At 40.9% G+C, this 16,499-nt stretch overlaps 1 protein-coding gene across 4 annotated transcripts in view; it reads left to right on the top strand.

Moving 5' to 3' along the window:
- Positions 1-16,499, top strand: part of abhd6a (abhydrolase domain containing 6, acylglycerol lipase a) — a 50,585-nt gene that overhangs the window by 23,850 nt on the left and 10,236 nt on the right. For all 4 annotated transcript variants that reach the window (XM_028824294.2, XM_051921030.1, XM_028824293.2 and 1 more), the window contains 4 exons: positions 4,541-4,673; positions 8,338-8,495; positions 10,552-10,606; positions 15,357-15,457. In XM_028824294.2, the coding sequence (XP_028680127.1) occupies positions 4,541-4,673; positions 8,338-8,495; positions 10,552-10,606; positions 15,357-15,457 (447 nt within the window). The remainder of the gene's footprint in view (positions 1-4,540; positions 4,674-8,337; positions 8,496-10,551; positions 10,607-15,356; positions 15,458-16,499) is intronic.

The following is a 16,499-nucleotide window of genomic DNA, read 5'->3' as shown; positions in this document are numbered from 1 at the left end:
TTGAAGAGTCGCATAGTGTGGGGGAGGAACGATCTCCTCAGTCTGTCAGTGGAGCAGGACGGTGACAACAGTCTGTCGCTGAAGCTGCTCCTCTTACTGTTTAGTGGATTGTATGCTTTGCGCATATGGAGCTCAAGGGAATTCTGTGCATTGCTGCCTTCCATTCCTTTTCTTAAATGTTGAGTGAGAGATCCTTTTCCCACTGTACTCTGGGATCTTTAAAAGGAAGGGGCTTTAAAATGTTTTTGTGTATTACAGAAATGCTGGAATTTATTGTTTTTTTTCCAGGCGACAACACTAAATAGCATATGTCCACACAGACTTTATAGACCGTTCCCCCAGGACAGCCCAACTAAATGCATTATAGTACAGTAAAACCTTGGTTTGCAAGTAACTTGGTCTGTAAGTGTTTTGCAAAACGAGCAAAAATTTTTAATATATTTTAACTTGATAAACGAACGAGGTCTTGTAATACGAGTAGTACGTATACGCTTTGTCTGCTGAACGTCACGTGATCACAACTGAGCCGATGGTGGTTCTCTCTCCCTCTCACTGTGTGATTGTGCGTAATCGTCTCCCATGCTCAGTTTCAGTTGGTGTGCGAGCGATAAATCTGTTTAACGACAATGCAATGTCACATTTACGCGAAATCCTCAAAAGGAGGCAAAAGGAACTGTCATTGGATAGGCTCCTTGTTTAAGTTGTAAAAAAAGAAAAAGATGCCAGTGAGCCAACAGATAGCAGTGATTCCGTTAGTTAGAGTGACAGTTGTCCTACGCAATAATCCTCCTTCTCCTCCTCTCCTCTCTCTCATCTCCCTCACACCAGCCACGATGCTTTTCAAAGGTAAAGTGCAGGTTAATTTGTTTTATGCATTTTTTCTTTATATTTTGTGTTAATCATTTTTATATGAATATTTCTGGGTTGTGGAACAAATCATCTGAGTGTCCATTATTTCTTATGGGGAAATTCGCTTTGATATACAAGTGCTTTGGATTTCAGGCACGTTTCCGGAACAAATTATGCTTGCAAACCAAGGCACAACTGTATATTAAAATAAAAAAAAAATCATAGTATGCAAGGGGGAAAAAGGAAAAATAGTAGAAGGCAATTTCATCAAACAGCAGAAGTATTCATTTTTTTAGCAGCTGGGATAAGCAGATTTTAAAAGGCGTAGTATATTAGTTTGTTAGGCTTTGCTTGTCTTCTGAGAAATCATTTCTTTGAAATTGCTTAGAGCAGCCAGTCACCTTTCTGTGTTTTTTTTTTTTTTTGCAAGCAGCATGAGTAGACAGTTGGCTCACCACCATCATGAGTGTTTTATTGTTTTCCAAAATTCTTTTATGAGTCTTTGAGTCCGGGAAGGAACCTTCTTTTCCCCACCTTTGTCCATCTTAAGTGAATAATTGTTAGCAACTAATGTATCAGTTGCTTGAGAAGGTATGGATTGGTGGGCCCCCATCACATTCAAGAACTACTGGAGAACAGTTCTCCATGACGGTTTTCTCCTCAAACATATCCATCACTAGACAATCATAGCCCAATGCACCATATACAGGTTAGTTAAACTGTAGACATGAAAAACACGGAACAGAATAACCCAATTGTGCTTCACTCACTCAGAACATGGAACCATCGTAGAAAGCATTTTAAGATGGAGAATCTTTTATCTGTGGCACCTCTGCAAGAGAACCACCTCTTTCAACCCTCGCAAACATATGCAGTTTTTAATATCTGGAAAAGATTTGGAGTTAAATTTCTTAGAGATCTTTATAAAGACAACATCTTTGCATCATATGAACGATTACATTCCAAGTGTAATTTTCCAGCTACACATTTCTTTCACTATCTTCAAATTAGGAACTTTGTTAAACAGAACCTGCCTGATTTCCCTCATCTTGCACCCTCCTCCATGCCGGAAAAAATATTGCTCAATTTCGAGGACTTAATTTTATATGTTGCAGAGATGGTGTTTATTTTACAGTCCCTCCCTTTCAAAGATCCAAGAGGACAATGGGAAAAAGATCTCTTAATCAATATACGAGGGTTGTCTGGGTTCCGGGCAGAATCACTCGAAATAAGTAGCCAAGGATTTTTTTTTCTATTTTTCTCATGTACTTCGATCCTTTTTAATCTTTTTCCAAGTATTCACCGCCAACATCAATGCACTTTTGAGCTCTTCTGACCCACGCTGCAAAACACTTGCGAAAGGCTGTCTTTGGGAGGTTGTCCAGCTGTTCTTTGACAGCTGCAATCAGTTCCTCTCAAGTTTTGAAGTTGTGGCCTCGCAGGGGTTCTGTCACCTTCGGGAAGAGCCAAAAGTCACATGGTGCAAGATCAGGCGAGTAGGGTGGCGGGTTCAAAACGTTGACACCACTGTCTTCAATGAAATGCTTCGTCGCATTAGCTGTGTGGGCTGGCGCATTGTCATGATGCAAAAAGTGCCTTTGCAAGTTCTTGGACCGGCCTCTAGCCATCGCAGAAAAAACTTCAGGCAGGCACTGAGTGGTGTACCACTCAGAGGTGACAGTTGTCCCCTCCATCAGCGGAATTGACGCGACAATGCCATCGATGTTGAAAAAGATGGCAAACATGGTGCTTTCCACCGAGCAGATTAAACCATCAGAAAAGTCGTAAAAAATCATCACTCGAAAGTCACGCACGCACGGAGTCGGGAGCTTCGCCGCTAGCGCCGGCTGCGCACTCTCAGTTCGTTTGCTTCTCGTGTTCATTCTGAAGGAAGAGAGGGAGCAAAACATCTGAACAAAAACATGCAAGCACTTGAATAATCCCTCTACACAGCAGAACAGGTTTCGACAGGCTGACACTCGACAAACGATAAAATTCCGCGCGGAACCCAGACAACCCTCGTATCAGAAAGGGAGTGGAAATTAGCAATACAGAGAATTCACTCGACCTCCTTATGCGCAAAGCATACAATTATTCAATTCAAAATTATGTATCGAGCACATCTGTCTCGCTTAAAACGGTCCAAAATGTTTCCAGGGCAAGATCCATCCTGCGAACGCTGCAATCAAGTCCCAGCCTCACTGGGTCACATGTTCTGGGCCTGCACCAAATTAACATCTTTTTGGACCACAATTTTTAAGTGCCTTTCAGACAGCCTTGGTGTCTCAATCCCTCCTAACCCATTAACAGCTGTGTTCGGTGTTCTTCCAGATGGGTTTAAAGTGGAGAAGGACAAACAAACTGTGATTGCATTCACTACACTTTTGGCACGCAGACTTCTTTTGCTAAACTGGAAGAATCCTAATTCTCCTCTCTTAAGTCAATGGGAAACCGATGTTTTATATTATTTGAAATTGGAAAAAAATCAAATTCTCAGTTAGAGGATCTGTACAGAACTTTTTCAAAACCTGGCAGGATCTAATCAATAATATCTATATATATAAAATCCCTATGTGCGTCCAGGTGTCCGTGTGTGGGTGTCTTCTGGTGAAGTGCGCATGCGCGGGGCACAGTGCGATGCGCGATATTACTGTCAGAGAAAGTTAGAGGCGTTTTACGGAAATACAAACCAGTATTACTGCGAGAGGAAATTAAAGGTACACAATACAGTGACGCATATTACAGCCACATACAAGCCAGTATTACTGTCAGAGGAGATTAAAGGCATATTACTGACGCGCACGCCTGTATTACCGCCAGAGAAAATTAAAGGTATATTACGGACGTACAAGCCAGCGGACGTACAAGACGGTATCCTTCAATAAGGGCGCACACAAAAAGGCGAGCCTCAATTGGGCGCAGCGAATAAAGGCGCGCATAAATAAAGATCTGCACCTTGGTTGCGCTTCACATATTCTAGAGCCATTTGAACTAAATTATCTACGAACGCCTTTATTCGCCGCGCTCAATTGAGGTCGCCCTTTTGAAGCTCGTCTTAATGTGCGCGCCCTTATTGAATAGAGCCGTACAAGACAGTAATACTGTCACAGAAATTAAAGACACACATTACACGGCGGCAGCCCACGAGGAACGGTCAGCTCAGCAAGTAAACATCAACAAAAGAAAGGCTGAAAGAAAGAAAAATACGACCAACAAAAACAATGAGGTCAAAGTCCCTTGCCATTTAATACAGACTGTTCCTTCTAATGTTTATGCACTGCTGTTCTAGTGCCCGTTATTGTAACGGGCTAAATGACTAGTTTTAGAATAAGCTCTTAAAGCACCGAGGAAGCAATTCTATCCACATTTCTTTCTCTTCTCCATTCATCTCTGTTGCCCTACTAAACTAATCAATTTAGGTATGCTTACAGGCTTTAAGGTTTACCCCATTGGCCATGCTCTCTTTCTCAGGGGTGAGGGTCGATTTGTTTTCAATCCTATTTTTTGTAAAAACTGATCTATTTTTATGGAATGATTACAATAAAATTAATAAAATTTAAAAAAAAAAAGAACTAAAAGAAGGGATTGAGGGATTGAGAGAAGACACTGCAGAAGATTTCCCTTTCAGAGGCAGTTGATTAAATGGTGGGTACACATCTAGTGGTAAACACTCTGCCTGCTTCATTTACAGTTTGTTGAGTGCATCCGGCTGAACAGGAAACCCTTCCACCTTGTCGGCACCTCAATGGGTGGAAATGTAGCTGGAGTGTATGCTGCACTGTACCCCTCGGACCTTTGCAGCGTGACACTCATTTGTCCTGCAGGTAAGTTCACTGCAGATGTTCTGAGAAAGCATATTGATGAGACTAACTTTTTACTCTGTAGGGGGCTGGGCGATGCGTGATGTACTGTATCTCTTTTTATTCTTCTGCCTTTCCAATTCTTTTCAGCTTTATTAGTTGCCTACAATGGAATATAATTGTTTAGAGCAGGGGTGTCGAACTCCAGGCCTGGAGAGCCGCAGTGGCTGCAGGTTTCCATTCTAACCCTTTTCCTAATCAGTGACAAGTTTTCGCTACTAATTAACTTCTTTTCCCTTCATTTTAATAGCTGTGTTTTTAAAGATTCAGTTCTCTGAAATGATTCCTTTCTTTATTAAATGACAGCCAAACAGAAATGAGCTGTGAAACGAGCCAACAGTTGACCAGCTAAACTGGGATTTCAAACTCCAACCAATTTCACTCCAACCAATCTATTAATGAGAAGCCGATTCTTGCTGTTCATTAAACCCGTTATTTAATTCCATGGCTCGTTGCTGCTCTCATTCTTCCACAGCAGACATTTCTAAAACTGTTGGTTTTTCTGTTTTTTCTAAGAACACCGTCAAAATGGTTTGGTGACCTGAGAGATCAACCTTACCGAGACCTTCGCCTTTCTTTATTTTCAGACATTGTGTGATGGGCACGGGTGAGCTGCTCATGTGGCGGCTCGTTTTGTGTCTCATTATTGTGTGGTTGCTAATTAAGAAAAAAAGAAAACAACTAAGGGGCCTGAGTCAAGTTAATTAAAACTAAGGCAAAAGAAATTAATCAGCAGCAAAAATCGGTCACTAATGAAGAATATGGTTAGCATGAAAACCTGCGGCCCTCCAGGACCGGAGTTCGACACCCGTGGATTAGAGGCTTTACTAATTTGTGAAATGACTGTGTACTGCTGTTTTGACTCCTTTTAATCTCCGTAATACTCATTTACTTTACCTTACTTAATTTGAATAGAATGTATGGTTTAGCATCGCTACTAGATAATGAAAATTTCTAGTTTATCCCCTGTAAGCTAACTTGTTAATGGAATATTCTTAATACTCGGCTATGATTCTGATGTGGCAATACAATGATCTCAGTTTGTTAGGTAGACAGTTACACACAAAACATAAACTCTTTGATAGATTATGTTAAGGGGTAAAGAGGCGTATGGTTTTCTGACTGTAAGTCACAGTGTATATGATAACATATGGAAACTTAAAGAAATATAACTATGATACTTGAAACTTAAACAAGACATCATAGATGAGATGTGTGCATTATCAATATTTCCTATATTTTTTGCGTGAACTGTTTGCTTTGAATTTCACTAAAACTTTTAAAAACTTGGACTGTGGGTTTTTTATATATACGTCACACTTAACGATACATGGCTGAGCAGATCAATGGCTATTTTAAGACATTGCAGTGAGTCTAACGAGTCGCAATGAATAAGGAGTTTGAGATCATGAATGTATTTCTAACATCTATTTTCTAAAGTACTAGGCCGCAATGTCTGTCTACTGTCAATTCTTTAGCATGTGGTCCTGCATTGGTATACTTTTTGAGATAGATAGATAGAGTGCATCCAGAAAGTATTCACAGCGCATCACTTTTTCCACATTTTGTTATGTCACAGCCTTATTCCAAAATGGATTAAATTCATTTTTTTCCTCAGAATTCTACACACAACACCCCATAATGACAACGTGAAAAAAGTTTACTTGAGGTTTTTGCAAATTTATTAAAAATAAACAAACTGATAAATCCCATGTCCATAAGTATTCACAGCCTTTGCTCAATACTTTGTCGATGCACCTTTGGCAGCAATTCCAGCCTCAAGTCTTTTTGAATATGATGCCACAAGCTTGGCACACCTATCCTTGGCCAGTTTCGCCCATTCCTCTTTGCAGCACCTCTCAAGCTCCATCAGGTTGGATGGGAAGCGTTGGTGCACAGCCATTTTAAGATCTCTCCAGAGATGTTCAATCGGATTCAAGTCTGGGCTCTGGCTGGGCCACTCAAGGACATTCACAGAGTTGTCCTGAAGCCACTCCTTTGATATCTTGACTGTGTGCTTAGGGTCGTTGTCCTGCTGAAAGATGAACCGTCGCCCCAGTCTGAGGTCAAGAGCGCTATGGCACAGGTGTGTGTCTTTCCAAATCATGACCAACCAACTGAATTTACCACAGGTGGACTCCAATTAAGCTGCAGAAACATCTCAAGGATGATCAGGGGAAACAGGATGCACCTGAGCTCAATTTCGAGCTTCATGGCAAAGGCTGTGAATACTTATGTACATGTGCTTTCTCAATTTTTTTATTTTTAATAAATTTGCAAAAATCTCAAGTAAACTTTTTTCACGTTGTCATTATGGGGTGTTGTGTGTAGAATTCTGAGGAAAAAATGAATTTAATCCATTTTGGAATAAGACTGTAACGTAACAAAATGTGGAAAAAGTGATGCGCTGGGAATACTTTCCATATGCACTGTAGATACTTTATTAATCCCAAGGGGAAATTCACATACTCCAGCAGCAGCATGCTAATAAAGAAAATATTAAATTAAAGAGTGATAACAATGCAGGTATACAGACAATAACTTTGTATAATGTTAACGTTTACCCCCCCGGGTGGAATTGAAGAGTCGCATAGTGTGGTGGAGTAACGATCTCCTCAGTCTGTTAGTGGAGCAGGATGGTGACAGCAGTCTGTTGCTGAAGCTGCTCCTCTGTCTGGAGATGATCCTGTTCAGTGGATGCAGTGGATGCTCCATGATTGACAGGAGTCTGCTGAGCGCCCGTCGCTCTGCCACAGATGCTAAACTGTCCAGCTCCGTGCCTACAATAGAGCCTGCCTTCCTCACCAGTTTGTCCAGGCATGAGGTGTCCCTCTTCTTTATGCTGCCTCACCAGCACACCACCGCATAGAAGAGGGCGCTCGCCACAACCGTCTGATAGAACATCTGCAGCATCTTATTGCAGATGTTGAAGGACGCCAGCCTACTAAGGAAGTATAACCGGCTCTGTCCTCTCTTGCACAGAGCATCAGTATTGGCAGTCCAGTCGTTTATCATCCAGCTGCACTCCCAGGTATTTATAGGTCTGCACCCTCTGCACACAGTCACCTCTGATGATCACGGGGTCCATGAGGGGCCTGGTCCTCCTAAAATCCACCACCAGCTCCTTGGTTTTGCTGGTGTTCAGTTGTAGGTGGTTTGATTCGCACCATTTAACAAAGTCCTTGATTAGGTTCCTATACTCCTCCTCCTGCCCACTCCTGATGCAGCCCACGATAGCAGTGTCGTCAGTGAACTTTTGCACGTGGCAGGACTCCGAGTTGTATTGGAAGTCCGATGTATGTTGGCTGAACAGGACCGGAGAAAGTACAGTCCCCTGCAGCGCTCCTGTGCTGCTGACCACAATGTCAGACCTGCAGTTCCTGAGACGCACATACTGAGGTCTGTCTGTAAGATAGTCCACGATCCATGCCACCAGGTAAGAATCTACTCCGATCTCTGCCAGCTTGTCGCTGAGGAGCAGAGGTTGGATGGTGTTGAAGGCGCTAGAGAAGTCTAGAAACATAATTCTTACTGCACCACTTCAGTAAGATACTGTGTAAGTTTTGTCTTTTGGCAGAGCCATAATGCATTTAGTACACTATATAACAATTTGCATTTTTGCATTCAGGTCTGAACTGTCCAAATGATAGTCAACTTATCAAACTGCTGCAAGGTTCGGAAACTTCTCAGAGCACTAGAAAAATCCCACTTATTCCCAGTACTCCTGAAGAGATGGATGAAATGATGAAGTTATGTTCTTATATTCGTTTTAAAATACCTCAACAGGTAAGTATTTTTTATTGTGAATCAAAACTTTAGATTTGTTTTTTTCTTATGAAGACTAACAGATACTTGAAATAATTTTGCTTTTATGGAAACTGATATGTGGGAAATGTGCCTCGAGGGAGGATTAGGTCATTGTTTTGTTGGACACAGATCATTGATTTCTGTATAATACTGCTACAGTGTCTTTCAAAAACAAGTCAACACTTTTCTACTTTTAAAGGAATACTCCACAACAACAACAGCATTTATTTATAAGGCACATTTTCATACAAATGCTGCAGTGGGCTGGCACCCTGCCCGGGGTTTGTTTTCTGCCTTGCACCCTGTGTTGCCTGGGATTGGCTCCAGCAGATCCCCGTGACCCTATAGTTAGGATATAGCGGGTTGGATAATGGATGGATGGATGGATTTTCATACAAATGATGTAGCTCAAAGTGCTTTACAGCAGGGGTCGCGAAGTCCGGTCCTGGAGGATCACCATGGCTGCAGGTTTTCATTCTAACCCTTTTTTTAATGAGTGCCATGTTTGTGCCGTTAATTAACTTCTTGTGAATTCATTTTAATTGACCTGCTCTTGACCTTTCTCACTACTCAAAGCACTCAGCAGTTGCAGGTTAAGGGCCTTGCTTAAGGGCCCAACAGAGCAGAGTCCCTATTGGCATTTACGGGATTCGAACCGGCAACCTTCCGAGTGCCAGTTCAGATCCCTAGCCTCAGAGCCAGTAAAGACAATTCAAGTCCCGGACAATGACCAAAATTGGACAAAACTTGTAAAATGCTGTTTAATGCAGACAAGTGTAGACAGAAGCCAGAAACATTTCTTCACACAAAAGGACAGAATCTTAATACATAATTCGCCAGTCTCCTCACTCACTCACTCACTCACTCACTCACTCACGTCCGTCCGAAGCCGAATGCGCAGTCGCCTTCTGCGCAGCTGCCCGAAAAACCTTACGAGACCGACATCGCGGCAGGCGGCGGATTTACGGCCTAGAAAATTCAAAGAGAAAGGTGACTTCGACCAACATCCAACCCCAACATCGCGGCAGGCGGCGGATTTACGGCCGCGAAAATTCAAAGAGAAAGGTGACTTCGACCGACATCCAACCCCAACATCGCGGGAGGCGGCGGATTTACAGCCGCGAAAATTCAAAGAAAAAGAGAAAGGCGACTTCGATTAAAGCTCTAGAGGCCTGAAAGGCGATTTTGACTACAGCTCAAGGCCTAATTACGCATTCATTCAATACACCTATATCAGGTTTGTGGTGCTTATACTTATTATATATTATACTATTCCACTTGTGCCCATTTCATCTTACGTTGTCGAAACGGGCTCTTTGTCTAGTCTGGAATAAATCACCAAGTCATGTAGTTTAAGCACAACCTTTTAAAAACATTTTAGGGTATATTGGGATACATTAACTATTAACCAGCCAATAGAGTTCAACTGGCTGAAAGTCATGAGAACATAAGGCAACCAATTTCAAGGCTAAATTTCCCTATTTCAAATGTTGTTGTGCTGCAGAAATGACCTTAACACCTTAGTCTGCTGCAAAGTTGACCGCATAATTTTTGACAAGAAAGTTTGTCTGTCGTGATCAGGTTTTGAGTGACTCATCATTGATTTGTTTTTTTTTTCTTCTTCTAATGTTTTGGCCACCGTTTTGTGTAACTGCCATTAGCATCACTTCCCCGAGTTTCTAGGGGCGTGGCTTCCTAGGTCATGACCTGCAGGTGGTCGATGTGACAGGATAAAAGGTTGGCTGGAGGTTCCTTTCTCTATCCATTGTGTGGATAGCAAAAATGAACTTTGTAAAAGAAATTCTAATTGCTAGTTTTGCTTTTTGCAAGTTTCGTTGGTTTGTCGTCTTTCTCTGTCCTTGATTTCGATCCTTCGAACAGCTGGTCGCTGTTTTTGTTTTGTTTTTTGTTCCTGTTTAATACACAGTATGGTTTTACTGATATTGGTGTGGGAGGTTTTGGGGAGATGTATTGTGTCTCGCAATAAAGTCTAAAGTCAGTTCTAACTAACGTTTACTACTTCTCTCCTGTCTAGATCCTACAAGGTCTGGTGGACGTTCGAATACCACACAATGATTTCTATCGTGAAGGTATTGGCAAGTTTACAGTTATAAATCTATCATTTATTTTTGTTTGTTTATGATTCTTTCAAGTCTGTCTGACAGTGTAATGATATAAAAGCATTATGTGGCTGTCAGTCTTTCTATCTGTCTATTTCTCTCTCTGTCATTCTACACACTACTACATTTTAATTTAAAAGTAGAACTTTTAAAAATAAAACAAATTCCTTCCACAGTAGCATTTTCACATCTTTGTAGCAGTCACGTGTCATTCAGATTCACACTGTTAATGGTGATATATTTATTTTACTTGGAGACACCCGGCACACACCCAATCTCGACTCGGCCTTTACACACTCACACATTGAGACACGAAAAACACCATTTTTTAATTAGATATATAAAGTATGTATTAAATAAGCAATGGACGAAAAACAGTTAAATAACATTAAGTGCAGAAACCTGCCCAAATAAACTCTGACGTCAATAAATAACTAAACAATGAAACTCAAATGTATGTATAATTATTTACACAAAGTCTTTCCTAATATCCCACAAGATGATACACACTAAATAATAAACACATAAACAGCCCAGTTTTAATGATGTAATGAATGGATAGATGAATGAAATATCCTCATTGAACAGCCTTCTGGAAGGGATGTAAAGTTTGTCTTACAGTGACAAGTGACTGAGGTCACCGACCTCCCAGTGTGACCAGCATAAGCAGCCAAAAGGCACCATGACGTTCAGTTGCAGCTTGCATTTACAAATAGAGAACAGCAACTGAAAACATGAACAAATGTAGATCCATACAGGGAAACAACATAACAAACGCCATGGAAAGCAGCTTATATCTTTGTTCGTGTTGGAATATGGTGTTCTTCTGTGATGGATGAGCAATCAAGGAATGAGATGTTGCAATGAGCAGTATCCAATCAGGAAAGGGCCACGTAATATGCATGAGCCAATCAAACAGCAATTCGAGTCTGTATTTTCAAAACTCGTTTTCATCCGTCCACTAAAACAGGGGTAGGCAACGTCGGTCCTGGAGTGCCACAGTATGTGCAGGTTTTTGTTCCAACCCAGTTCCTTAACGAGAACTCAATTATTGCTGATGAAGCACATATTGCTTAAGTGACATTTTGATGCTTCATTTTAGTGGTCTCGCTTGTTAAGGTTCTCCAACCTTAATTGCTTATTTCAATCTTAAACTGCTGCATTCAGTGTTTTAATTGCTCCTTATTAGCAATAAGATGTAAAACAGGGGTAGGCAATGTCGGTCCTGGTGAGCCGCAGTGGCTACAGGTTTTCATTCAACCCAATTGCTTAATTAGAACCCAATCATTGCCAATCTCAGACCTTATTTAATTTTATGGCTTGTTAGTCTGTGCAATGTAAGGCTTTTATATCGTAGATTTTTTTCCTTTCCAAGGATATCATCCAAATGATTTGAAGCCTAAAACAGATAATTTTCAGTCTGTCACATTTTTCTATTAAGTGTTTTATTAAATCAAACAGTGCATGATGAACACACACAGATGTAACTGGAAAAAAGCTAGCTGGAGAACTGCTGGCTGCTTTGTCTTTTACATCTTATTGCTAATAAGGAGCAATTAAAACACTGAATGCAGCAGTTTAAGATTGAAATAAGCAATTAAGGTTGGAGAACCTTAACAAGCGAGACCACTAAAATGAAGCATCAAAATGTCACTTAAGCAATATGTGCTTCATCAGCAATAATTGAGTTCTCGTTAAGGAACTGGGTTGGAACAAAAACCTGCACATACTGTGGCACTCCAGGACCGATGTTGCCTACCCCTGCACTAAAACACTGAGGTGGTGTTTTCAGAAATGCAGAGCTCTGGAGAGCGCTTTTGTTGATTATAAATACTGAGGTACTAGATAGATAGATACTTTATTAATCCCAATGGGAAATTCACAAAATTTTTCACGTACGTAAATGTATGAAAGGTAAAAACCAAGACTACTGTCTGTGTTTTTAACCAAAAAAATAGTAATATGGGCATAGGTTTAAAATGAAAAAACACTGTTCTAGACAAAAAAATTAATATATTTAAAATTAATTATTTAGATTGGAAAAAATGATAAATGAAACATACAACTGTAGATAGATAGATATTTTAGTATAGTTGGCAGGATTAGATAGATAGATAGATAGATAGATAGATAGATAGATAGATAGATAGATAGATAGATAGATAGATAGATAGATATTTTAGTATAGTTGGCAGGATTAGATAGATAGATAGATAGATACTTTATTAATCCCAAGGGGAAATTCCCATACTCCAGCAGCACCTTACTGATAAAAAACAATAAATTAAAGAGTGATAACAATGCAGGTATACAGACAGACAATAACTTTTAATAATGTTAACGTTTACCCCCCAGGGTGGAATTGAAGAGTCGCATAGTGTGGGGGAGGAACGATCTCCTCAGTCTGTCAGTGGAGCAGGACGGTGACAGCAGTCTGTCGCTGAAGCTGCTCCTCTGTCTGGAGATGATCCTGTTTAGTGGATGCAGTGGATTCTCCATGATTGACATGAGATGTCTGCTAACCTAGACTCACTCCACTTTCCACTATAACGTCTCTCCATTTGAGCACTGTCCTGGTGAAACCTCTCTCCATGATCATTGGTGACCACTGCCATGTTCATGGGGGAAGAAAATCCAAATGAGAGTTTAGCAAATAGCAAGTACTAGGTAGGAAGAGAGAAGCTCCTCAGCCAGCTCCTCACAGTTTTCCACCTTTTCATTCTCAAGTAAATTGTGGAACATGTTGGTTTTTTTTTCTTTCTTTCTCAATAATCTTTGCTATAAAAACCACTTGAACAAAACTTTTATTTCTTTTGGACAATTAAATTGTGTCTTTCTAGTCCCCCAAATATAAATTCCTGGCCTGTTTGAACTAATACGAAGTGGGGGGACATAACTGATTGAGAGCAAAGAATGGGCAGCAAATACTTGATTTTTGGGTTGTTTACACCTCAACTAAAGTTGAGAATAAGGAAGACTGCCATTTTTCAGTTCAAAATATACAGTCGTGGCCAAAAGTTTTGAGAATGACTCAAGTATTGGTTTTCATAAAGTTTGCTGCTTCAGTGTTTTTAGATCTTTCTGTCAGATGTTTCTCTGTTATACTGAAGCAGAATTACAAGCAGTTCATAAGTTTCAAAGGCTTTTATTGACAGTTACATGAAGTTTATGCACAGAGTCCATATTTGCAGTGTCGGCCCTTCTTTCTTTTTCAAGACCTCTGCAATTCGCCCTGGCAGGCTGTCTGTCCATCAACTTCTAGGCCTAATCCTGACTGATGGCAGCAGCCCATTCTTGCAGAATCAACGCTTGGTGTTTGTCAGAATTGGTGGGTTTTTGTTTGTCCACCCGCCTCTCAATGGGATTAAGGTCTGTGGAGTTTCCTGGCCATGGACCCCAAATGTCGATGTTTTGTTTCCCGAGACACTTAGTTGGTCACTTTTGCCTTATGGCCTGGTGCTCCATCATGCTGGTTTGTTCATTGTGAATCACCAAACTGTTCTTGGATGGTTGAGAGAATTTGCTCCCGGGGGATGTTTTGGTCCCATTCTTTACTCCTGGTTGTATTCTTAGGCAAAATTTTGAGTGGCTGAGAAGCAACCCCACGTAATATGAATGGTTTCAGGATGCTTTACTGTTGGCGTGACACAGGACTGATGGTAGCGCCGCTCACCTTTTCTTCGCTTTTTTCCGGATGCCCGAAACAATTGGAAAGGGGATTCATCAGAGAAAATGACTTTCCCCCAGCAGTCCAATCCCTGTACCTTTTAATGATATTTTAATCTTAATATAATTGAAAAGCCTTTGAAACTTCTGAAATGCTTGTGATTCTACTTCAGTATAACCACAGAAACGTCTGACAAAAAGATCTAAAAACAGTGAAACAGCAAACTTTGTGAAAACTCATACTTGGGTCATTCTCAAAACTTTTGGTCACAGCTATGCTTCAGATAATATTTTGAACATGAAAAATACATAAACCATAACCCAAAGTAATTTACTTGTATAGTGCACTTTTATCTTACTGTTTTAAGCCACAGACACCTGGACTTGAGCTGTGGAAAGCACAGCATGCTGGGCCTTTGTGACTTGCTTGTTCCGCAGTCTCTCGTGTATCAGAGGCTCCTCTGCAGTAATGTCACTTTCAGCAGTTTGTGGGTGACATTGGGCCTCATGTAAATCCAAATCATATTATGTGATATCATCTACTGTTAAATTCTGCTCCGTACTTGTAATATTTTTATTTTTATACTGAATTTAGGATTACTTGTGTTCTGTTCTGTGTATTGTATTGTATTGACCCCCCTTCTTTTTGACAACCACTGCACGCACAACTTACCTGGAAAGGGGTCTCTCTCTGAATTGCCTTTCCCAAGGTTTCCTCCATTTTGTCCCCTGCAAGGGTTTTTTTTCCCTTGTCTTCTTAGAGGGTCAAGGCTGGGGGGCTGTCAAGAGGCAGGGCCTGTTAAAGCCCATTGCGGCACTTCTTGTGTGATTTTGAGCTGTGCAAAAATAAATTGAATTGCATTGCATTGTATCTAGCAGTTTGATAATACGCATTCTCTCTGACATTTGGGAAGTCAATTACACAATGGAAAGAATGCAGGGGTTTTATAAATTTGTATTTAATAATAATAATACATTTTTTTATATATACAGTATACGTATGTTTACTAGAAATACTCTGATTGTAATATGACAATTATTTGATGTCTTTTAGTATTTTTACAGATTGCGGGTGAAAAATCACGCCATTCACTCCAAGAAAATGTGCACAAAATCAGTGTGCCAGTGCAGGTGATTTGGGGAAAACACGACCAGGTAAAAACAGACCTGTTCTAATCAATAAAAACTTTTCATGTTGTACTTCGGTTAATGCACAATGAAACTGATGAGAATGTATGTTCTAGTAGTGTAACATTTTTAGTATGCTTTAGTAAAAAAACAAAAAAAGTGGGTGTAACTTCAGTTTCTGTGTGATGGCACCTAAAAGCCGTATTTGCCCATTTAATGGTCTCATCTAAGTCTGAAAGTTGGAAAAGATGAGTTGCATGGGGACACAGCTGCAGAATGTTTTCTTGAAGATACATATATCTTATACAGTGGAACCTCGGGTCACAAACGTCTCTGAACACGTACAAATCGGGTTATGACCAAAAAGTTAGCCAAACTTTTGCATCTGTTCACAACCACACACTCGGGTGACGAACAAGCCAGTTTCCCTTCCGGTTTGTATGCACTGATGATTTCCGCACGTGTTCAGTCTCTCCCTGTGCATACGCTGTGAACTCTTTGTGCTCTATTTCGTTTCCCTTCCGTTTCGTACATGCTGATGATTTCCGCACGTGTTCAGTCTCTCCCTGTGCACGCTATTTCGTTTCCCTTCCGGTTCGTATGCGCCAATGATTTCCGCACGTGTTCAGTCTCTCCCTGTGCATACGCTGTGAACTCTTTGTGCTCTATTTCGTTTCCCTTCTGGTTCGTACGCGCCAATGATTCCCGCACGTGTTCAGTCTCTCCCTGTGCGCTCTATTTCGTTTCCCTTCCGGTTCGTATGCGCCAATGATTTCCGCACGTGTTCAGTCTCTCCCTGTGCATACGCTGTAAACTGTTTGTGCTCTATTTCGTTTCCCTTCCGGTTCGTACGCGCCAATGATTTCCACACGTGTTCAGTCTCTCCCTATGCATACGCTGTGAACTCTTTGTGCTCTATTTCGTTTCCCTTCTGTTTCGTACGCACTGATGATTTCCGCACGTGTTCAGTCTCTCCCTGTGCGCTCTATTTCGTTTCCCTTCCGGTTCGTACGTGCCAATGATTTCCACACGTGTTCAGTCTCTCCCTGTGCGATCTATTTCATTTCCC

Source organism: Erpetoichthys calabaricus, chromosome 18, assembly GCF_900747795.2.
Source record: "Erpetoichthys calabaricus chromosome 18, fErpCal1.3, whole genome shotgun sequence".
Lineage (NCBI taxonomy): Eukaryota > Metazoa > Chordata > Cladistia > Polypteriformes > Polypteridae > Erpetoichthys > Erpetoichthys calabaricus.
The sequence above is the reverse complement of the archived record's forward strand: the minus strand, read 5'-3'. Positions and strand labels throughout refer to the sequence as shown.